This window comes from Nematostella vectensis, chromosome 8, assembly GCF_932526225.1.
Source record: "Nematostella vectensis chromosome 8, jaNemVect1.1, whole genome shotgun sequence".
NCBI lineage: Eukaryota > Metazoa > Cnidaria > Anthozoa > Actiniaria > Edwardsiidae > Nematostella > Nematostella vectensis.
Window position 1 is genome coordinate 3,314,560 of NC_064041.1, and position 23,545 is coordinate 3,338,104.

The 23,545-nt window shown below is 40.2% G+C and overlaps 3 protein-coding genes and 1 long non-coding RNA gene across 6 annotated transcripts in view; 2 read left to right on the top strand and 2 right to left on the bottom strand.

The window, feature by feature from the left end:
• The first annotated feature begins 665 nt into the window (after positions 1-665).
• On the top strand, positions 666-9,537 carry LOC116614742 (heme-binding protein 2). Of its 2 annotated transcripts, XM_048731022.1 has the most exons (5): positions 666-862; positions 1,567-1,612; positions 2,373-2,580; positions 6,444-6,625; positions 8,976-9,537. In XM_048731022.1, exons 4-5 carry the CDS (start codon positions 6,445-6,447, stop codon positions 9,422-9,424), a joined length of 630 nt encoding a protein of 209 aa, XP_048586979.1. In that variant the 5' UTR covers positions 666-862; positions 1,567-1,612; positions 2,373-2,580; position 6,444; the 3' UTR covers positions 9,425-9,537. The 2 variants fall into 2 exon arrangements, with proteins under 2 accessions (XP_048586979.1, XP_048586980.1); XM_048731023.1 differs by lacking the exons at positions 666-862; positions 1,567-1,612; positions 2,373-2,580 and adding an exon at positions 4,476-4,896.
• Positions 9,538-10,598: 1,061 nt separating this feature from the next.
• LOC5505860 lies at positions 10,599-13,786 on the bottom strand. 2 transcript variants are annotated; one of them, XM_001626562.3, is made up of 2 exons: positions 13,239-13,786; positions 10,599-11,747 (listed from the first exon to the last, which is right to left on the bottom strand). In XM_001626562.3, exons 1-2 carry the CDS (start codon positions 13,266-13,268, stop codon positions 11,106-11,108), a joined length of 672 nt encoding a protein of 223 aa, XP_001626612.1. In that variant the 5' UTR covers positions 13,269-13,786; the 3' UTR covers positions 10,599-11,105. The 2 variants fall into 2 exon arrangements, with proteins under 2 accessions (XP_001626612.1, XP_032230086.1); XM_032374195.2 differs by lacking the exon at positions 13,239-13,786 and adding an exon at positions 13,025-13,183.
• A 1,300-nt stretch (positions 13,787-15,086) lies between these two features.
• LOC116613703 lies at positions 15,087-20,222 on the bottom strand. Its single transcript, XR_004294222.2, has 3 exons — positions 20,072-20,222; positions 16,044-16,108; positions 15,087-15,296 (listed from the first exon to the last, which is right to left on the bottom strand). It is a non-coding gene; the product is annotated as an uncharacterized LOC116613703 (long non-coding RNA).
• A 1,015-nt stretch (positions 20,223-21,237) lies between these two features.
• Positions 21,238-23,545, top strand: part of LOC116613702 (mucin-2) — a 71,160-nt gene continuing 68,852 nt past the window's right edge. Inside the window, exon 1 of the mRNA XM_048731019.1 lies at positions 21,238-21,830. Within this exon, the coding sequence (XP_048586976.1) occupies positions 21,461-21,830 (370 nt within the window). The 5' untranslated portion in view covers positions 21,238-21,460. The remainder of the gene's footprint in view (positions 21,831-23,545) is intronic.

The window sequence follows — 23,545 nt, forward strand, 5'->3', positions numbered from 1 at the left end:
CTCTCGAGGTGGGTTAGTTTCAAAAGTAACCCGGGTTAGTTTTCGAAAGTGTAGTCTAAGCGGGAAACTGGGGCGAACCCGGGTTAGTTTCTGTAATGAACATGCGCACTCGCTACGCAAAACTGCGCGCCTGAAAGTTGATGATTTGCTTTGTCCGCCATATTTTACTTTGATGAATCTACTACTACGCATGCGTTCTGTTATTGACCCTGTTTCATCTCAGATCAGTGCTTACACTCCAATCCAAAACTAACCCGGGTTAACTTAGCCCGGGTCGGACCCGGGTTAGTTTTGTGTAGTGTAAATAGGGCTTAACTGACTACCGACATCCGCCCCCCGCCCCCCATCCACACCCTGTAGGAACAGAGTTAGGCTCATCAATTCTCTGATAACCACGAAATTCCCTCTAATTCGGTTGACTCTCTCCGGGTAAATTAACGTTGCGTAAACCGACGTAATGCCTACTGAGTGGCATAACGACGTAACAACATAGGCGCGCGCACTCTGCAGAAGGACGGTCATTAGAATAAAGTAATTAGCATATTTACATTAGAGTCAAGTCTCTCACGGTCGTACGCTCGTACGGACGTGAAGAGAGGAGATCGGCTGCTTTTTCATGTTTTTCCTGTTTATTTGGCATTTATAACTGATATCTACGGCTGTATTCCACCAAAGCAGCAACAACCTGCACAAAGCAAACCCAAAGCATACTGAAAACAACTGAATTTTTCACTTATTTACCTATGTCCTTTTGAGTGTTGTGAAGCTCGCGAACCTTGTGAACTCAAACTTCTTCACAAGGCTCAAAGGGCCGGACGTCGACCCAACTAAGCTTGGAAGAACATAAAGCGTTATTTGGCAAGTAAGTTCATGTTCATAAAGCTCTATTTTAACCAAAAATATATGAATTGAAAAGAAACAACAAAGGATTGTTCATCATGCAATTTTAAGTATACAGCGGCGTAGCCAGGATATTTAACAGGAGGGGGCCCAAAAGGGACTTTCAATGCATTTCTCCTGTATTTTAGATAATGTTTTATACATTTACTGCATTTTTAGCTGCTAAAAGGGGTGGGGCCGGGCCCCCTTGGCCACCCTCCTGGCTTTGCCCCTGAGAATATGTATGTGCATGACAGACGGATAGCTTGAATTTTGCCTAACCATGACCATTTTAGTAGTCTTTCAGGGTTTAAATCTCGCTAGGCCACATCATCCCTTTCCCATTTGATATCAGAGTACCCCCCCCCCCCCTTGGCTATTTACCCCCTTTTTACATACCTGTTTTGGGGCCTGCTCTCGGTACCAGCTGCTAGCAGACTCCCTTTTTTTGCTTGGCTGACAGGTCGAGTATGCAAGGCATATCTTAGTGACTATGTGTAATTTGTGGGATTCGTTCAGCCCTGACTTTGATTCTGAACACTATCCAGAACATATTTCATAATCTGAATCCAAATATGGCATATATCCAGACAATTTACCAGTGGCTTAAAAAATGTGGCCGACTATCATTTTAATAAAACGGTCCAAATAAAACTTAATCAGTCTAATAAATTTTATTTTAATCAGTGTGATGTTATTTAAGACTGGGAGGCAAGAGCAAAAAGCATCAAAGGTATGTGCAGCAGACTACTGTACATGCTCTGATAAGCCCCCCCTAGAGTTTTTAATAAGCCTGCCTCTCTGATAAGCCCCCCCTAGAGTTTTTAATAAGCCTGCCTCTCTGATAAGCCCCCCTCCATTCACTCTAAATTTTCTGCAACAAAAAAACTTGGCAAAAGATGGTCTTAAATGCTTAGTTTTTTCAGTCTTATGCAGTAATTGTGCAAATGCCTTTTTTATATCAGGTTTTGTTCCCATGTTTTAACTGAAAGAGATGATTGTACTACTGCATCATGTATACAAAATTAGTTTTAAATAAGCCTACCTTCTTGAATACACCCCTTCTAATACCCCTCCCTCCTCTACAAATCCCATAATTAAATAAGCCCCCTTATTAGAGCATTTACAGAAACATTGACTTTGTTTATGGTTTGGACCAATCGGTCTATCTAGAATAGAGTGCCACAAAGCCGACTCAAGTAACTGGGAGCAATAAATATATATTTTCCAGGGGAAGGGTATCTTTTTAGAGGTATTCAAAGTGCCGTCCTACTTATTGTAGTCTGATACTTTTTAAAAGTGATACAAAGATGAGTTCTATACAAAGATGAATTGTCAAAAACAAGTTTTAATATATTATGTTCAAGGTCAATTGTATTTTGGGCATATGAGAATCCAATTTCAACAATAATTTTGTGGAACAGATGTAAGTAATGGACTGATTTTAGCCGTACGCTATTAATAAACAGTATTAATAGCATTTATGTTTCCAGCTAACACCAGCATGGAGGTAACAGTCATAGTTCACCTTGGCCAGAACTGAAGTTGAGTTGACTAACAGAACCACCCTACATACTGGCAGTGCCCTTACAGCTGTTGTTTTTAATGTTGATGGGTGGTATTCAAGCACCCCCTCACCACAGTGGTAGCAACTATAGTGGGTGAGCCAGTTTAGACGCTGACAACTCGTCAATGAGGCAGGTAGTACTAGGTTACATTTTACTAGTAGCATACAGCGTATGACCTGACTTGGTGAACTCGTATGAGTCAGTACAGGTGGAGAGATCATCCGCCCTTCACAGATGTACAATAATATAAGAAGGTGGTAAATATGGTTGAAGGCATGCATTGTCTGAGCTCTTGCCCATTGGCAAACCACTTCCAGAGAATTTTGTAAGCCTTCTTGAAGGGATCTACAGTTAAATCAACAAGGGTCAAGCTAATGCACCTAAGGGGTCTTGTAAAGGGGGGGGGGGGAGGGGGAATGGGTCAAAGGCCAACTCAGGAAAAGCAAATTACACAATTGAAAAAAATGCTCATTCAAAAAAATATGGATGGGGGGATTGGCAGTGTCACCTCTATCCAGTTTCTTATGGATTTTTTTTTGTAAAGGGGATGGCAAATTTTCCAGTATAAAAATGTTGGGGTGCTTGACCTATCTTTGAGGTGTTAAATTTTTATTTGCGGTTTATCGCATGGATTTCAAAGGCCTGCTATCCTTTAGGGGAGGCTTTGAGAGTTTTATTATAAAAAGCAAAAATAGTATTTCAAAAGAATTTGAAAAGGAAAGCACTTGATAATTATGTTCTTATGTGCGCTATTAAATGTGCTATCCTTTAATGTTGAGGAAAAGCCACACCCATTTTACTATCTTTTATGGGTAAATGTTTTTGGGCTGAGCACACGCGAAATTTTTATTTGTGAGTCCTCCCCTCACCCCCCCCCCCCACCCCCCCTCACCCACAGGGCAAATTTAGCAAGGGAAGTTGACTGAATTTCCTGAAGGAGTTAGCTTGTACCCCTGCAAACAAATTATTTTCTCCTTGAGTTTTTACCGCTCTCCCCTGCACTTCTGAAATAGTACAAGGGATGGTAAAATATTTATTTCTAGACTATTAGCTTTTTTAGTCACAGATGATAAAACTCCAGGGTGATAATAAACCCTGTCCTCCGTAGGAAAAATAAAATGCTTTATGCAAATACCCCCCCCCCCCCCCCCTCGTGACTGTTATTCATATAGAAAAGTACCCATAAGCTTAAAAAACCGGAAGATCGCTTTAAAATGGCCACAATTAGATGAAATCTCCAGGTAAAATGACACAAGTTTGATGTTTCTCTACTGAAAAATTCCTATCCCCGGGATAAGCAAGTTACCAGTTCGTCCGAAGGATCATTGCGAACACTGCAAAATCTACTAGTTGCAGTAGTCTCGTATGCCTCGATTTTTGCCTTGCTCTTTTCAATTGAAGATACAGACATCCATCGACCACCGTTTTCCATTTTTCCAGGTTCCATCTCGTTCGAAAAAGCCCGCGAAAAAACTTATATTCCATATAAGTGTATACTGTCAGTTTAATCTATCTCACTTCCGGTAAAAAAAACTTCCGGTAAACTTTTGGAGCGTGTGAAAGATCGTCAACTGAAAAGGTCAGTATAGATCACAACACTCGTATGGACACCAGCGAAATTATCGTTTATTCATTTTTTTTCTACAAACATTTATTTGTACGCGAAGGACCGGCCCTTTGAGCCGTGTGAAGAAGTTTGAGTTCACAAGGTTCGCGAACTTCACAACGTTCAAAAGGACATAAATAAATAAGTGAAAAATTCAGTTGTTTTCAGTATGTTTTGGGGTTGTTTTGTGCAGGTTGTTGCTGCTTTGGTGGAACACAGCCGTAGATATCAGTTATAAATGCCAAATAAACAGGAAAAACATGAAAAAGCAGCCGATCTCCTCTCACTTCACGTCCGTACGACGAGCAAAGGACCTTGAGAGACTTGACTCTAATGTAAATATGCTAATTACTTTATTCTAATGACCATCCTTCTGAGCCGTGTGAACCACCTGTGGTGTGAACGAGTGCTGACCAAGTCCTGGCTTGGATGAGCATGAGGCACTCTTTGTCAATCGCAATTTTTCACGTGTGACACGTGTAAAACGATAGCCGCTGCGGGGCCCAACACGAGTTTTACGAGTACGATACGCGCCAAAAGATATTTTGTTTGGCTGCTAGAATATAACCCAGGAAATAACATGCTGTATTCATGCTATTAAAATATTAAAATAGACATGAATTGAGGGGGAAACGGATATGAATTCATTAGCATTAGCAATTAATTCTTTTATATATGCAACTATTATGCAATACGCCGTGACTCACGTAATCAGATCCCAAGATAATAAGGCAAACTTGTGAACATTCCAACACTGTAGCACAAAACCCAGCAGGATAAAGACACGAACATCACCGAGTTACAGAAAACTTTCAAACGTCTTCCCGTCTCTGCCGAAGCACGGTGAGTGTCAGCCTAACAGCTTTAAGTGAACTCTTATCACCGAGACTTCGTTGCTGCATGGCAACCTTATAATGTAGCGAAGAATAATTTGGCGTCCACGAATGTTTAGATGTTCCGTTCAGGAACAAGTAGTATAACTAGGTCAATTTTTTATCGGCTAAGTCTTATCGCTGATTAATAGCGTAGAAGTATGCGCATTTCTACGTGTAAGTTCTAGGCTTGTTGTTTTGAATAGTTGTTACGTAACCAAAATTGGGGCAAATCATAAGATATGTACAGGAGGTTTCTTCTTTTTGCTGTTATTTTCGTAATATCCTGTTATAACTGCCATTCCTTTCGTTTTCGAGTCGCGACTGATTTTTGCCTGTTTTTTGGTGAATTCGGAGCCGCAGGGCCGACGGAAAACAAAAGAATTTGTTAGCTTCACTCTCACGCCAGTCTTGTCACAGGCGAACCAGGATTAGAATCAGTCCCTCGTGATCCTTCGGGAAAATAAAATATCATTTGAAGTTGTGTCTTGACTGTTTTCTCAATAAAACAAGTTACATTACTATATTAGCCCCCTCTGTTGTTATTTACTCTCCAGGGACTAAACCCGTTTCAGCGCCACAATTCCCATTAATTACAACACATGAGGCTAATATAGTAATGTAACTTAGCTTTATTGGGAAAACAGTCAAGACACAACTTCAAATTATATTTTAATTATTTTCCCGAAGAATCACGAGGGACTGATTCTAATCCTGGTTTGCCTGTGTCTACGAGGAGCGAAGCCAAGACGGGCGTGACAGTAAACGAGTGAAGCCCGAACAGGAGGTTTTTCCTGGTACCCAGGGTATCCAAGAATCGTTTTCAGTTAAAAATAATCGGAGATCGACCGAAAGTAAACTGGTGACATGCCGCTTTTACTTTTGAATTCTTCTGATTCTGCCTCTGTCACAACTAGGGGCAGAAGGAACAGAGTTTGTACGGCTAAGCTATATTATAAAAGCCACGAGATACTCTTTAAATCGGCTGAAATGCTACGCGCTCTGCTTATTTACGGCCAAGTTATGTTACGTAATCTGAATGCCAGCCCGTGACCTTCCCAAAATATGCTGATGCACGAGACGAAACGTGCCCCACTAATAAAAATGAAATAGTCGAACGTTTTACATAAAAGCAACGAAAGATACAGCACAAAACATCAACAAGTCTTGTATGTTTTTTTACGAATTGTTTTGTGGATTTTATTTCCAGCTTACTTAGTTCGCGAAAATAAACCCTCGCGAAAAATATGACCGCGTTCTTTTATCTCCCGAAATTCAATGGATATAGAAAAATCGCAAAATGCATTTTTTCCGCGATCGCCGAGGACATTTTCGCGAGATTTAAATTCCTCGAAAATAAAGAAGAATTAGTAATACGGAAAAATAAACTAAAAATAAAGAATACTAAATCCGGCTTCCGAGTATCAAAAGTAATATTATCCCAGAACCAGGTTTACAGGCCGGTCCATGCTCTAGTGTATGTCGGAAACTAAGGAAATCTTATTTGTCTTATTTCAGAATGACCATGAAGGCCGTCTTCATCTTGTTTGTTGCTCTCAGTAGTTGTACTGCTCACAAATCAAGCCCTTATGATTTCTGCAATGGCCTTGAATGCCCCAATTTCAAGGTTGAGAACAAGACCAAAGATTATGAAGTGAGATGCTACCCATCGTACAAGTGGGCATCAACTGTTGTTGAAGGTATGAGTTGGTCCAGTTCGCGTGTACACCCACCTCCAGAAGACAGTGCTGAAAAACGCAAGACTAGTTCAAGTACCGCGCGGTTAAACCAGCCTTTTTGTTTTGAAATGGGGGCGTTTTACCGGCGAACTGTCACATTTTGGCGAATGCTAAGAAAACTAGATCAAACCTAAGGCTAAAATTTTTTTTATGACTCCCTCATTATCAAACAAATCTGTCATCTTTCAGTATGGTTTTAATGCTGTACAGTAAGTCAAAACAGCGACAGAAGTCAGCCTTTCGTACCTTTACTCGAACGTTTCAACCCTGAGATTTTGTTTGTTTTCGCCAGAACACGCGCATGCGCATACGTTATTCAGCACTGTCCCTCCAGAAACAATGCAAAAGGCTCAAATAGTCGTGATCGTAAACCAGAAGAATAAACACATTACACCAAAAACTGGTATTCGACTCTGCCAAATTTTCGTCTTTAAGGTCGCATGCGCGTTAATCAACAGATCATTAACAGAGGGCATTATCAATTTTAAACTTCACACAGAACCAATGTTTATGCGATTGCTCTAGATTGTTACTAAAGAGGACCCAATGTATGGAGAGTGCACACATTTAAAAATTGTATTTGTATTAACACACAATAATGTAGTAGCACATAAATAATAAGACTTCTTCAGGGCAGTATCACACCTCTAAAAAGATATGTTTACCTCTCCCTTCGAGACCCCCTAAAGAACCATGCCTACCCCTCCCCCTGGGATCACCTTAAAAGCCATGTGTCTCCCTCCCTTTTAGACCACCCAAGAAAGCCCTGTGTCTCCCTCCCTCTGATACCACCCTAGAAAGCCATGTGTCTCCCTCTCTCTGATACCACCCTAGAAAGCCCTGTGTCTCCCTCCCTCTGATACCACCCTAGAAAGCCCTGTGTCTCCCTCTCTCTTAGACCACCCTAGAAAGCCATGTGTCTTCCTCCCTCTGATACCACCCTAGAAAGCCCTGTGTCTCCCTCCCTCTGATACCACCCTAGAAAGCCCTGTGTCTCCCTCCCTCTGATACCACCCTAGAAAGCCATGTGTCTCCCTTCCTCTGATACCACCCTAGAAAGCCCTGTGTCTCCCTCCCTCTGATACCACCCTAGAAAGCCCTGTGTCGCCCTCTCTCTGATACCACCCTAGAAAGCCCTGTGTCTCCCTCCCTCTGATACCACCCTAGAAAGCCCTGTGTCTCCCTCTCTCTTAGACCACCCTAGAAAGCCCTGTGTCTTCCTCCCTCTGATACCACCCTAGAAAGCCATGTGTCTCCCCCCTCTGATATCACCCTAGAAAGCCCCGTCTCCCCCCCTCTGATACCACCCTAGAAAGCCCTGTATCTCCCTCCCTCTGATACCACCCTAGAAAGCCCTGTGTCGCTCTCTCTCTCTTAGACCACCCTAGAAAGCCCTGTGTCTCCCTCCTTCTGAGACCACCCTAGAAAGCCATGTGTCTCCTTCCCTCTGATACCACCCTAGAAAGCCCTGTGTCTCCCTCCCTCTGATACCACCCTAGACAGCCCTGTGTCTCCCTCCCTCTGATACCACCCTAGAAAGCCATGTGTCTCCCTCCCTCTGATACCACCCTAGAAAGCCATGTGTCTCACTCCCTCTGATACCACCCTAGAAAGCCATGTGTCTCCCTCCCTCTGATACCACCCTAGAAAGCCCTGTGTCTCCCTCCCTCTGATACCACCCTAGAAAGCCCTGTGTCTCCCTCCCTCTGATACCACCCCAGAAAGCCCTGTGTCTCCCTCCCTCTGATACCACCCTAGAAAGCCATGTGTCTCCCTCCCTCTGATACCACCCTAGAAAGCCATGTGTCTCCCTCCCTCTGATACCACCCTAGAAAGCCATGTGTCTCCCTCCCTCTGATACCACCCTAGAAAGCCCTGTGTCTCCCTCCCTCTGATACCACCCTAGAAAGCCCTGTGTCTCCCTCCCTCTGATACCACCCTAGAAAGCCCTGTGTCTCCCTCCCTCTGATACCACCCTAGAAAGCCCTGTGTCTCCCTCCCTCTGATACCACCCCAGAAAGCCCTGTGTCTCCCTCTCTCTTAGACCACCCTAGAAAGCCCTGTGTCTCCCTCCCTCTGATACCACCCTAGAAAGCCCTGTGTCTCCCTCTCTCTTAGACCATCCTAGAAAGCCCCGTGTCTCCCTCCTTCTGAGACCACCCTAGAAAGCCATGTGTACCCCTCTCTCCAAACATTAGCTAGTCCGAGAACCAACGTATTCGGCGTTCTACGCTGTTGGTACTTATGTTCAGTAATAAACGCGCAATAAATACGAAGCTAGCCTATACTTACGTTTTTGCTTTATTTGCAGGCTATGAGTTGGAAAAAGCCACTGAAATGGGATTCATGCGACTGTTTGAATATATCTCTGGCGAAAACGTAAAAAAAGTGAAAATTAATATGACCGCGCCTGTCCTAAACCAGATTCAACCAGCTCAGGGGCCATTCTGCAAAAACAACTTCACCATCAGCTTTTTCCAGCCCTTCGAGGACCAAAAGAACCCAATCGCACCGTCCAGCAAGGACGTCTTCATCTCGACCATGCCCGAAATGTGTGCCTACGTCCGCACCTATCCTGGATACGGCGCCAAAACGGACAAGATTGAGAAGAACGCGGAGGCACTGGGAGAGGCTCTGCAGAAAGCCGGCCTTGGGGAGACGTACTACACGGAAATGTTTTACTATGCGGGATATGACAGTCCTTTCCACCTTTTTAATAGGCATAACGATATCTGGTTCATCAGAAAAGGCAAGCAGTGAGGAAACATAGGCAAAACCATATCCATGTCCCGTGAAATTTTAGTTTGTAAGTGAATGTACTGAATGTATAGATTGTATTTGACGTGAATAAACTGTAAACTATAAAACAAAAATTTGACTATTTAATACCATCGGCCATACCATACCACACCATGCCATACCATATTACAATTATATTACATACCATATTTGTTTCAATCGTTTTCGTTTGCCTTTTTGTCGCCCTAGAACTGTGTGCGTTGAGAACTTCCATAACTTAAACTTGCAGGAAGTCGTGTTTACTACGATTTTGCTGGCCACCCTTTTAAAAATAGTTTTTATTTAGGAATATTTTTTGGTAGGTGGAGAGGGGAGGTGCCCCTTCTGGGTACAGACCTGGGTCGCCCATCAAGAAAAGATGTCTTAACACTAAATGGTAAGGGCATTCAGTATAAAAGCGAGATGGCCTTTGTTAAGAAGATAGGAGTGGTACAAGACTGGTCTGCCCGGTCTACACTCGGTTTTACCTCGGTTTCATGTTAGCATGGCCGTCCGTTTTCAAGGGCACCTAACGACCATTTTCGGTGAAATATCTGTTCGGAAGCAAGGTCACCTACGAATTTCGGGGTCGGCCTAGAAATGTCTACTTTTTTCGGAATTTGTATTTCTAGATCACCTATGTTTCTCGGGAAGAGAGCTGGATCACCTATGTTTTTCGGATTTGCTTTTGTTACCACCACCACCATTTTCGGGAGATATTTACGTCCGACATGCTTTAAAAAAATAAAATCCTAGTATTTTCGGGAGCGAGTATACAAGGGACATTACCTAGAAATCTCGCTTGAGGATCTTAGAATCGCTAGGAGTTTCGGATGCCTCGGGATGAGTAACTAGACTTTTCGGATGGCTGTTATAGCAAATCCGAACAGATAAAAAATATCTAGGAAAGCTCTATATTGTTTTAAAAATGACTGCAAACGAATAAAAACGTTATCTTAACTCATTTTAGGCCGGTTGTGAAATTGTCGTCGTTGGGTGCCCTTGCGTTTTAGGCCGTCTCGTCTTAGTGTGAGACGACAAAGTCGTCTCGCAAAATAAGGTCGACGAAAAAGGCATCGTTTTGACGCCCTTAATTCCAAACGTCCTAGCTGTCTCTAGTATAAACGCGTCAACTGATAGAAAGAACAACAACTAGTACAAGAATATTTGTCTTTTAATTTAGAACGAAAATTCCAACAAGATTTTTTTTTCGAGTATTTTGCGAGTGACCATTTCCTATAACTATTGATTGACATGCAAGTTAAAAAACTATTCGATAACTGAATTGACGAATTGAATGTCTAAACCCTTAAGGATTTACTCAAAGTCTTTGTAAAAGGCCATAAAGCCCGGTGCACATGGTGAAGAAAATTTCAGGGATGCACCTCACTCCCTCGCGAACAACTACACACAACAACTACACACAACAGTGCGCGGACTGAGCTCACGAGCTCACGTTTCACGAGCAACTGAGGCAAAACTCTCTCCTGCTTGAACTGTGAGTCATTGGACCCGCGAGCTATTTAAATTTTCCTCACTGTGTGGCGATGGGTGGTCTATATTTTTTTTGTTAACTGTAATAAAGTGTCAATACTTTGAATATAATGTAAATGTATTAAATAAAATAGCCGATAATACTTATTCTAATAGCCATATCTTTTCATCAAAAGAAAGCGGAAAGTTCCTCCTTCCACTCGGGATTATTCACTTTTCGTCGTGAATTAGGGCTAACAGCCAGACGAAGTCTATGTGGTGTTGAGTCCTCGGAGCTCTTACGCGGCCGATTAATGGATAGGGAACCCGTCGAAGCATTACGTTGCATTTTAAGTCCATCTGTATTTGGTCGGAATTGAGCTAATGCGTCTAGGAATTTTGTGTTAGCATTTTTCAAAGACTCGATTTCCCGCCACTGACTCGCAATTCTTTTGTCTCTTACTTTAATTTCTTTATCATGTTGAGATTTCAACGTTTCGAGTACCTTCTGTTCCTGCTGTTGTGCTAGCTCGCGTTTTCTTAGTTCTTCGGTTAATTCGCGAATCAAATAGTCCTTTTTATCAGCATCTAATTGTATTTCTTTTTGCTCTTTGCGAATATCGCTCTCCAATATAAGTAATGCTGACGTTACGGCTTGCATCTGTTGATCGAAGTCTTTCTGCAAGTTGAAAAGCTCCGAGTCTTTTTCCTGCACCGCCATTGTGAGGTCCATTGTCCGGGTCTTTTCGAGTTTAAGTTCTCCTTTGGTCTGGCGAAGGTCGTTGTGTAGTCTCGTGATTTCTTCCTTCAGGACATTGATCGTCTTCTCCAACTGCGAAGAACATAATATTTTAATCATAAAATACACGAAACATCAATATCAAAGTGTGAAGTTATCATAAAGCTTACAAGACAGGCTAGTGTAGCCACTCTAGCATTATTACGCCTTTATCCGGTTATAGTCTTTTATCCTGTTGTTCCAAGAATAATATGTTCCTAACCCGGTAAACTGATCAACGCATTTTTTTTTTTAATCGCTTTGGATATAATGGCAAAAATAATAATCACAAGACACCGTCTGAGAGTTTGTTTACGTAGGGTTTACACGGCTAATATCTTATAACGGTAAAACACAGTTAGCAGCAGGAAAAAGTCATTAACTATAGGGTCTGGTGTTTACTACTCATGTATAGCAGTTAATCGTATCTGGCTTCTCTTTTTGTTCAGTCTTCGCAAATTTAAATAATGTTATCGGCGAGTAAGTAATCAAAACCCAAGTAGCTTTATAAGTCTATACATTGTGTAGTTCCAGAAAATACCTCCGACCCTGGAACTCATGGACAATCCACATGAACAAAGTTTACTAGTCTATTGGCCCAATAACCTCTTGTGACAAGCTCGTAATAGATCGGAAATCCCTCGTGCACGAATACGCTCACAAGCGGCGGAGATGAGTCAAATGTGAAAGCATTTTAGACATGTAAACGATCTAAGTAAAATAATATTACGATTAAAAATATAATAATCCTTGTACCGCATTCAGTTTTCTTGTCATTTGTGATTTAGTGAATGCTCTGTTATCTTATTAACACACTTATGTTTCTTCTCAATTTTGGGAAATGATATCAATAGCACACATAAGAATTTTCCTTCGAGATATTGGCACACACAGGGGAAATTTAATTCCATTGAATGATTATTCATAACGTTATTACTAAACGCAAACTATAAATGCTTAATTTAGTTCAACAATTTCAATAGAATGGCCCAAATAAACCAGAATAAACTCCAGGAAAAATCGACCTGAAACCGTGCGTGATTTAGTGGAAGAGAATCAGATCGTGGTCTTGTAAGCTTTTCTCCCAAGCATCCGAGTTTCGCTTTTCAAGTATAAGTCAGGCTTCACATAGCGAGCATGGTTAAGCATATAATATCCTGGTTTTGTAACACCATTCTTGTAAAAAGCCTTGACAATTGTCGATTTGATTCGCTCAATCGAGTAAGAAGTACATTACGAAACTCATCGAAGCATTTATCTTCCTGCCGGATTGTGTAAGAATCCGTTTCTACCACGGCAGGGGTTAATGGAAAACATTGAAGTATCCTCACCTGAGATTTAGAAACTGTTTTGGGGCTCTTCGGCGCAAAAGTATTCATTTCTTCCAAGCCGTTTAAGACATAAGATGGACAAGAGTTTTATGAACAAGGCTAAGTTCGTTTTGTTCTTCAAATTTGTCAATGATCTTTCATCGAGACAATGTTTCCGAGGGCATAGGGTTACTTAGATTAATTATTGACCAAGCTGTCAGAATGGAAAGTTTACCTCTTTCTTGGCAGAATGGTGATGCCTCATCTCTTCTTGAATTGAATTCACCGTAGATAATCGATGGAGTTTTCTCTGTTGATAAAGTAATTCACATACATTGCGTAGTCTGTTAAAGCCAAGTGGTTTCCGGTGCCAATAAGTTTGACGTTTATGAGCTTATAGTTCTTCCGTTGAAAGCAAACCCAAAACAATACAACACGCTTTTCGTTCTATCTGCAAATCACGAATCAGTCTTATCCATGTCATGTGATTAAGAAGCACGACTTCTCATAGAGCCAAGAAAAAACAAAGGACAAATAGCATGAGATTGCGGATTTGCATGTGAATGGTGTTGTCACACTTCGGTGATAGCATTGTAAACAAAGCTCTCGAAATAATCTCAAAAATACATGACAGGCACCTGTGAAATACCAAAAGACTAAATGAGATATACCAACAATGTGACACGCATTCAATAGACTCCGTATCCTTAATACTTTCACTGGCCCGTAGTGGCCCTTTCAACCTTGATCAGGTCATTTTTTTATACAGTTATAAACTGCTTTCTTTACAAAGGAACGTTAAACGTCACACAGTCACGTGATTAATATATGGATTTAGGCACTGCCTAAAGGCGGAGCCAGCTTTATTACCCTATTTTCATATTGGGAATCTTTGGGCAGTTTAGGGGTATGACCCCCTGAAGAATAGAGCTTCTAGACTAGAAAGAGATCCATAATAATAACATTCACCTCAGTCTATATGCTTTAAAAAGACTAAAGTGCTGAATGCTTAATCCCCCCCCAAACACTTTTTCATACATGTAACTTGTTTGAAATGCACGGTCCAAGCTGGATTTTATTTTATCTCAGCTATTTCTCCCACCGTAATGAAATGCTGGACCTTCTCCCAATCACCACTTCTTTTGCAGCTTAACAAAAGATATTGCTGATATTTTAGTTTTATTTATTTACAGTGCTCTGTGTAGCTTCATTTGATAGACAACTGATACTGAACAGCTATTTCCTATTTTACATTTCTATAATCAAATAATCTAACATATATGTGCCTTGCCATGTACAGCATTACTCAGTTTTTTTGTTAAGTACAGCTTAGAAGATCAAGAGAGCCCAACATTTTGCACCCAAAAATACCCATGTAAAATTTTCGGCCATTTTTAAAACACAGTACAGGTACAAGTACCAAATTGCTGGAAGATGCAACTACAAATCTTTGTAAATACGGATATTTCAATTCACTATCCTTTTCCTACTTCAGTCTATCAGCACAGTTATATCATTCTAAAATGTTAACCTCCCACCAGTTAAAACCCCAGACAAAGATAGCATAGATAAGAAAAGAGAAATCATATTTGACAGCATCCATTAAGGAGGGGGAGGACTCCTCCTAAAATAGTCAGATGGGGTTGTTTGTCCTATCTTAAGGGTATGAAATTATGCTAACTGCTTTTCCTTAGAGAGTGTTCAAAATGCTTAGAAAGAAATTGCTTGACCGCACCTAATGTGCTACCTTTAGGGGGTAGGAATTACTGACATCATCCAAAGTGTTATCCCTTAGGGTTGAGATCAATCATCCCCTTCTGTTTTAATGGGAGTCTCTTTGGGTAAATGGGAATGGTAAACAGCAATTTTACCCAATAGCAGATATGGCGAAGACGCAGAAATGTAGATTCTGAATAAACTTGAATGCATCTATTTTATAATATCTTAAATGGACAAAGAATGCTGAATAGCGAATCAAATTATTGCTACTCATAAGTAGCTTGGATCCCACAAAAGAATGAAAAGAGCATAGCACTTGGGACAACCCCCCCCCCCCCCCCCCCTTAAAAAGGAAAAAGAAATTAGTTTTGTTTATTTTAATTGCTAAAATTTTAGGGCAATATCAACCAAACATCAAAAATATTTTTTCCCAGGAGAAGAATGCAGATTGATTGAAAGAAAAAACATATTTTAAAGGGAAGAAAGGAAAGCTAAATATTTTGCTAATTATGCTGCTCATTATCCATGTCTTCATACAGTCTCACATCATGGCTTTTGGGTATTAACAGTTCACCTGAATCAGAAAAAAATCGTTCGTTGTTATTTCAATTTTCTAATTTTCTTAAAACATGAGAACAAACATAGAGGAAAACAAATGATTAGATTAGTATCCTTACCAAACAGAAACAGACAACAGATCAATATTGGCTTTATATGAGAAAGAAAGAGAGACATTTTGACGTTGTTGTGTATTTAACATAAAACAGCATAGACAAAAACAGCATGGACATGAGATAAAGAAAAGAGAAAGACTTTGCAAGGATGATTGCGAAATGCTGTTTTTCCTCACACATTTGCCAATAAATAGCAAATAAATTCTCAATTAAATAAGCTTAATGATACATAGTTTTACCAACACAACTGTGTATACATGAGTCATCAAGGTCGTTCTTACCTGAGCTAGATAGATAAGTCTTGATTTGTAGATGTATTTTTCTTATTTGTATTGAGGAAAAGTTTCTTTTACGGTTATAACAGAACTGGGAAGCCGTTTTTGTGCGTGCCAAAATAGCATCCAATCAGCGTTCAAGAAATTGATTTCTCAGCCAATTAAAAACACAGTGGAAGCAAGATGATTGAATAGTGACACCGGGAAAATCAGAGAAATTGTAAAACAACGAAAATCGTTTTGTTTGAGGATTATTATCAGAAATTAGCAAACAAAAATAATTACACTTAAAAGGAATATGACAGGAGTTACGTTTTGTTTCATACATTCTATACATACTATTTTGAATTGAAATTTCCGTCCGAAACTCACCTTGACTGTCCATGTTGTTTGCCTTGTGGTGTTCGCTCGTTTAGGAGAACAATTCCGTATTTTAACTATCATAAATAAAACTTATTTAATTTTGATTTTTGCTCTGTAACATCATAATGAGAATACTAGTGCAGAGCCTCGACAATTCCCTGATAAATGCTGCTGGTTTTGTAGCCTTTTCCTTAAATTATAAGTAAAGTTTTCAACTACCGCACCAGGTGAAGAAGTCGAGCCGATATTCCGAAGCTTGTAAGAACAAAGCAGTTCCTACAAACAGTAGACAGATTTATCCTTCAAATTCTTATTTTCGTACGGTCATTAACCACAAATTTTTAGTCGCCTAGGTTATGACCAATTTCTATACCTATGGAGCTCCGCGCGCGGCCTGCGGCCCCGCTGGCCCCGCTAATAATATCTGATATAGTACATGCATCATAAATCTGTTCATTATCTCATTTTTACAAACATGTGCAAATTTGGTGACAATCGACCAAATGCCTGGCAAGATATTAGACAAAACATCACATTTTGGGTTGCCCGCTACTTCACCGAGTTGCCCGCTAACTTCACTCCGGTTTACATATTCGCGTAAAACAAAACAAGTCTGCTCTTTGTTGCCGGTTTCTCGTCCCTTTTAAAAAAAAGTTTAAAAAGGACAAAGTCTCTTAGGCCCTGGCCAAACAAGGACAAATGTTGCCGGAAACATTGGGGAAACATGTTTCCTAAATGTTTCCGAGGTTGGAAAAATGGTCACGAAACATAGGTAAACATGTTTACACTATTCTTTAGCGCGCACGTGAAAATAACGAAACCTGAAAACTTTTTTGCTTCAAAATCGCTCCATTCTTTATTTCTTATTTGTCAAGTTACCATTAAAAAATTGAAAATTGAGTTGTTTTTGCTCTATTAAAGTTTAAGATTTTATTCCTCACTTGGTCATATCTCTTCTTTGTTGGATGTGTCCCATAGACATTTCCTATATTCGTAAGACACAATCAAACGCTCTATTTCGTCTGTCCAGAGCCTTTCCCTTTTCTTTGGTCTTTTCTGCAAAACAACGACATCTTCGTGCGCCATTTTGATTTGGTACACCGCGAGTGTTGCCAGGCAACGAGCCTAGAAATTGTTGCCTTGCGTGGCCAAACGAAGATACATTCGGGAAACAATGTTTCCACGCGCTTGGAAACATGAAATGTTTCTTCCTCGCTTTTGGAAACATTTTTGTGTCCTGGACACAAAATTTGTGTCGCGCAACAATGTTTCCGTGGTGGCCAAACTGGAAAACATTGAGGAAACTTGCGCGCTGACATCATGTTTCCTCGTTTGGCCAGGGCCTTAGGCACTAGCCAAAGGAGGAGAAATGTTACCCGCGACATTTGGGGAAAATGTTTCCGACATGGCCAAAGGGTCACGAAACATCGGGAAACATGTTTACACGCGCTTGGAAACATGAAATGTTTCTACCTCGCTGTGGAGGCCCTGGCTAAACATGAACACATTGTGTCCTGGACACAAAATTTGAGTCGCGCAACAATGTTTTCATGGTGCACAAACTGGTAAACATCAAGGAAACATGCGCGCGGGCAACATGTTGCTGGAAACATGTGTCCTAAATGTTCCCGAGGGTGGCCAAACGGACACGAAGTATCGAGAAACATGTTTCCTCTGCAGCGCTCGGCGAATGCGCACTGTCTGTTAAACCCTTGACCTTGGCATATTGTAAACAAAAATGTCCCCTAAAACCGCGTATTCTACCTTTTTTCTGTCTCTATTCGTATATTCTTTGTTGGATATGTCCCATCTTAGATTCTTAGATTCGTAAGACACAATGGAACGCTCTATTTCGTTTGTCCAGTGTTTTTTTCCTTTTCAACAACGCCATCTTCGTCCGCCATTTTGATTTGGTACACCGCGAGCGTTGCCAGGCTACAAGGCTAGAAAATGTTGCCTGGCGTAGCCAAATGAGTGTACATTCGAAAAACAATGTTTCCACGCGCTTGGAAACATGAAATGTTTCTCCCTCGCTTTGGAAACATTTTTTTGTGTCCTGGACACGAAATTTGTGTCGGGCAACAATATTTCCGTGGTGGCTAAACTGGGAAACATTGAGGAAACATGCGCGCGCAACATGTGTCCTCGTTTGGCCAGGGCCTAATACAACATGTTCAAGTCGAAGGCATATGCAGGCAGCTTTAATTTCTCGAATCGTGTCTTAAACGCCGTGAAAAAGCGATATTACACGTCAAATTGCGCTAGACAAATCGCGAAATAGTGCCTCTGAAATATGCAAAAAGTACTCGAAAAGTGCTCGAAAACGTGTTCACATGCGGTTTCGTAATTTTTTAAATAGCATATTCCTGCATAGTTCTATCACTCTATAATTTATACAAAATTCAAAGAGTTTTTGTAGAACACAATGTTTTAGTTTACTGCTTGACAATCATGACTTTCATCATTTGCTGGGTTTTTAGTTCAACAATTTCACTAGAATGGCACTTATTGCTGGCCATCATTTTAAAAATGAACTTGTTTCAAAGGTAAGGCTAAACGGGTTCTTATTAGGGGGTTCAAATTGATATTTTTAGGCTAACAGGTTCTTAAATTCAAGGTTCCAATCGGGAAGTACTGTATTATACAAAATGCATGAAAATTGAAGGAATCCTTCGATTAGTTTTGTCATCTTTATTTTTGTGTTCAATTGTTCAGGCCGAGAGAAGCTAGCAGTGGCCTAAATTGAAGTAATAATTTGCTAGTAAAGCTCGAATCCAAATTATAAATATGATTTAGTTAGTTGTGACACGGAATTATATATAACCCTGTGGAAAAAAAACTTATGAAATGCTGAAGCATGGAATGGAAATTGTCCTATATTCTGTAAGCATAACTTTTGTCCCTGCTACCCTGGGTACCAGAGGCTCTGGCACCCTGGGGCCGGTTCCTGAAAAGCCGATTAGCGCTAACCCAGGGTTAAATTTTTACCCCCGGATTAGTTGCGTTCCCGAAGCGCTGGTTAGCGCTAACTCTGGGTCAGTTTGGAGGTAAAATCTAACCCTGCTCGCAAGGTGGGTTAACGTTTAGTTGGCGTAACACAGGCCTCCCAAACTTTGTAAGAGAACTAAAGCTTCATAAAATAAAGTTGCCGACAAAAAAGACGTTACACAAAAACACAATGTAGGGATCAAATGTCCTAACATTTCGCTTTGTTATGCGACCTTCGTTGCGATGCTGACTCGAAAATTGTGCTGGGACAGACAGAAAGTTACATGAAATTTATACTTGAAATGAAACTGTCTCGCTTGTGTCACGCACCAACTCGAATCCTACAAATGACACTTTTGGCAATGAAATGGAGGTAATTACAGGTGATGTAGAGGTGTTTGGGAGCTTCTCTGCGAAAATAAAACCACCAAAGGTAAATTTGAGTTGCTTTGTGTTGATCTACTGGGTATCCTGTGTGAATTTTACTCGTCAAACCAGGTTTTCACTAGCTTCATCCAGGGTTAGATTTGGGGGATTAATTGTACTTGGCTTTCGGGAACGGTGATTTATCCGTAGATTAGCTAACCTACGATTAGCGAATTTTAACCCGGGATTAGACGCTGATCGAGAGTTAAGTTAATCGGCCTTTCAGGAACCGGCCTCAGAATAATAAGTCCCTGCCTCATTTAGAAAGTTTTATGTGGATCTGTTTACACTTGGGTGCATGGTTTGACATTTCGTTCGTTTTCTTTCTGTATTGATCATAAGCTTAGTAAAGTATAGCGCCTAAGTCATAATCTATGTTAGTCATAACCAATGGCTATATTATATTTTGTTGTTATTAGCAATAGAAGAATATCGAAGAATAAAATTCTTCGGGATTAATGTTAGTAAAGTATTGAGCCTTAGTCATAATCAATATCTGGCTATATAATCTTTTTTCGCATTTTTGGAGCATTATCCAAGCGATGTCCACGTTAGATGTATGTTGTTGTTTGGCAAAAATATCGAAGAATATTAAGAGAGATATAAACCAACAACCCCCTTACCTTCTATTGGTGACGCCGTCGAGTTTCTTTTCAGTAACTGAAATACGCTTTCAACACATATATTCCGGGGTTCTTTGCATTTATGAATGCAACGGAATAATTATATAGCCGCAAAAATGTCGATTAATAATTTAATAAAGTCCTGCTATAGGGTAACTATAAACATAGTTATTAGCTGATCGATATGAAAAAAAGAACACAACTATACTAACTATTCAAATGTGCACATACATTCGGCCGGCTTCTAAAAACAAATTTCTATTGCAAGCGATTTGATTAATATACGTTGTTTTCAAGCAAAAAGGCTAATGTGAAAGTTCATTAAGTAGTGTTAATTTAAATTAACAACGAGGGTATTTAAAAATACCCTCTGAAGGGAGGTGTGAGTGAGAGTATTGTTTGTTTCGCTTCGTTTTTGATCTCCCAAGGAAGGGGGGGGGGGGGGGGGGGGGGAGGGCTCCGGAAAAAAAAAATGAGCCCTCTAAAGAGACATATTGGGGGAGGGGGAATGACATGACGGAAAAACCTGGAAAATGCGCAATTCGAGCCAGAAGACAAAATTTCTTGCAATGGCCATCGGTTTCTTGTTCTCCGGAATGATTTTCAAAACACAAATAACGTGAGGCGCGAAATGCAACACCCAGATTTTGTCTTTTTTTTTAATATATTTTTTACTTGATCATTATCGATATGTATGGGGTCAGGGAATTAAAAAAATGTGGCATTTGATATTTTGTTTGCTATTACTCACTAAGTACTTAGAAATTTTCCGGCTTATTAGTTGTGAAATGGAATTTCACAACATTTCACACATGATCAAGGCATGTTTTTCCGTCATGTCGTCAGTAATAATTTATAGGAATTCCGCGAATACACAAAGTTCTTGTAAAATCATTAGCACATCAATCAACCAATTAATCTTTACTTTATTCCCGCCTTTCGCAGAATAGCTCAGGCGGTGTCGTAATTTACATGATATTATATATTTTAATGATATTATAGAAATTTTATGACTTGTGCAGCATATCCATGAAGCTAATTGTCCGAGTCGATCAGTGTTCGCGGGGTTTATAAAGCAGCTTGTAATTGTCCTCATGTTATATTCAGACTTCTCTTCTCTGTTATATTCAGACTTCCCCTTTTACTTAAAAAGCTTGGGCTTTTGCTTTTTCTCCACTCGGAAAAGTGTTGGGTATAGCGTTAATCGGGTAACCTGTGGTGCACAAAAGCGCGGGAAAGTGTTTGCCGATCGCGCGCGGTCAACAATGTTTTTTATATTTATTTTTCTATTACATTAGGACTCGAAAGAAGTGTTTTTCCTATTGAGAATTCGCTGTCTTCAAAAAGAGATTATTAACAACGATTCAAAGAAGAAGAACGAGCGATATCATGAAAAGGAATCTCTTATTTCATCTCATTGTGTTACTGAGCGCATCGTTTTCCTACTCGTCTTTTTTGTTTCGCTGGAAGAGAAGTATTCAGGGCTATTCGTCTTGGACAGAGGAGAAAACTGAAGAAAAAATCGGTGCTTTCGATGGTCTTAATGTGACAATCAGTCCCATGGGAGGCACAGAGATGTCGATTAAACCTTTTGATATCATCCCAAACGCCAGACCTACGGAAAACTATCTAAGAAAACGTGGAAATAAGGTTTTTGTTGAAGTTGGCACGACAGACAAAGACAATGCAAAAATCCTCTATCCTTTTACCATCCAAAGATATACAGGTCTCTCGACTGTTGCAGTACATCCTACGTTCAGTGAGTAAAAATTTGTTATCTGTTTTTATTCTTATATTGATAATAATATTAATGTTAAGTTATTAGCAGGGGGATATTTTGACATAAGTGAGATTACTTTCAGTGTAAGTAAGTTAAGTCTTTTTTATTAGAACGTCTAGCTTTTAGTTAAGGTTCTAAGCCGTTCTTATTTTTAGAGCATTTTAAGGTTTTAAAATGTTCTTAACAATGTTCTTAAATTTTATAGTGTATACTAAAATATGAATTATCATGAAGAGAATTACACAAATGATCAATATCATTTAAAACCCTCAACCCCATCATGGTGCCATGGAAGGGTACAGTATTAGACTTTTAAGTTTGTATGCCAAGGGGGAGGGGCTTTTATTACATTTCAAGATATTAAAATATATTGAAATGTAATAAAAGCCCCTCCCCCTTGGCATACAAACTGTATGCAAATGCCCCTACCTCTCCTGTTAATAACTGCACATTTGAGAGAAACTCAAGGGAGATTCGGATGAGTTCTGTCGAAAAAGTGTGGTTTGGTGATAGGTTTACACCTACAGCAATGACTGGGTGATGATTTATTTTAACTTTAGTACAAAATCAATAAAACTGGTTATTAAAAGTTGTTATGGATGCAGTGATGTGAATTTAGATGTTAGGATGCAGATGTGGATTTATAGGATGTGGATTTTTAGTTATTTTTTGGGGGGCCATCTAGACCTGTCACTTTTTCATCTGAAAGTATCACCATCTTGGTTACACTCTTTTTCCAATTTTGAGCCTATCTATGAAAGTGTGGTTTCTGGTATCATGGGTGGATATAGAGTGGACCAAGGGGGCCCCATACCCCCTTTTTCAAAGATTTCGCAAACATGAAACAGTATAAGGAAAAGAACATGAAAGAACATTGGATCGGGCCCCTTTATCTTCAAATCTTTCTCTGGCCCCATCTTATGATTTGAACTCTTGGATTAACTCTTGATGGATGTATTTTACAAAGGCCCCCCAAAGCAATTCTTGCATTTTAGACCCCATCTGCTCTTCTTCGAGATCATTTTGTCTCTCAGCTATGAAGGCTCCATACTCTGGCCCCTTTTCTCTATACTTTATTTTTCACCTATCAAAGACTTAGTTAAGCATATGGACTTGACTATTTAAACCCTAAGGGATAGCACCTTGGCTCTGATCAACAGAAGTTCTTACCCCTAAGAGATAGAAAATTGGGTGTGGTAGAAGAAATTTTTGAACCCTTAATAGATATGGCAAACCCCTGTTTACTTTTCTAGAGAGCCCCCTTCCTGAGGCCCGCCATTCTCTATCAGAGTGAGTGTGAGCAGTATGAACGTGGTGATCACATCACGTCTTGATGCATATGATAGCATTCTAATGGCTTGCCAAATCACCTTATATTAAAACTGCAAAGCATTTTTAGAACTGCTGCCATCCTTGGAAACCCATGGTGTCAAGGTCAGCATAACAAGGCGCAAGAATGAGGCAGCAGAAGGGGAGGGGGGACGTTTTCTTGCTCCTTTCTCTTCTCTTTTGGTTATCAAGCCTTGTTATGCTAACCTTGACACCACGAGTTCCCAAGGATTTACTTGCTGCTTGCCTAGTTACAAACAATAAGAAGAAACATCCTAGACAGTATCAGTATCGGTTTCTTGAAAATTTCATCAAAATTTTTAAAAAGTATGATCCTCTGATTCTATATACATTATCACCCTTTA

Bases quoted from the DNA above. Each gene is read 5' to 3' on its own strand.
- LOC116614742 (XM_048731022.1), top strand. From the start codon at position 6,445: ATGACCATGAAGGCCGTCTTCATCTTGTTTGTTGCTCTCAGTAGTTGT. The intron at 6,626-8,975 runs GTATGAGTTGGT...CTTTATTTGCAG, and splicing joins GGCATCAACTGTTGTTGAAG to GCTATGAGTTGGAAAAAGCC.
- LOC5505860 (XM_032374195.2), bottom strand. From the start codon at position 13,072: ATGAATACTTTTGCGCCGAAGAGCCCCAAAACAGTTTCTAAATCTCAG. The intron at 11,748-13,024 runs GTGAGGATACTT...TGTTCTTCGCAG, and splicing joins AAACAGTTTCTAAATCTCAG to TTGGAGAAGACGATCAATGT.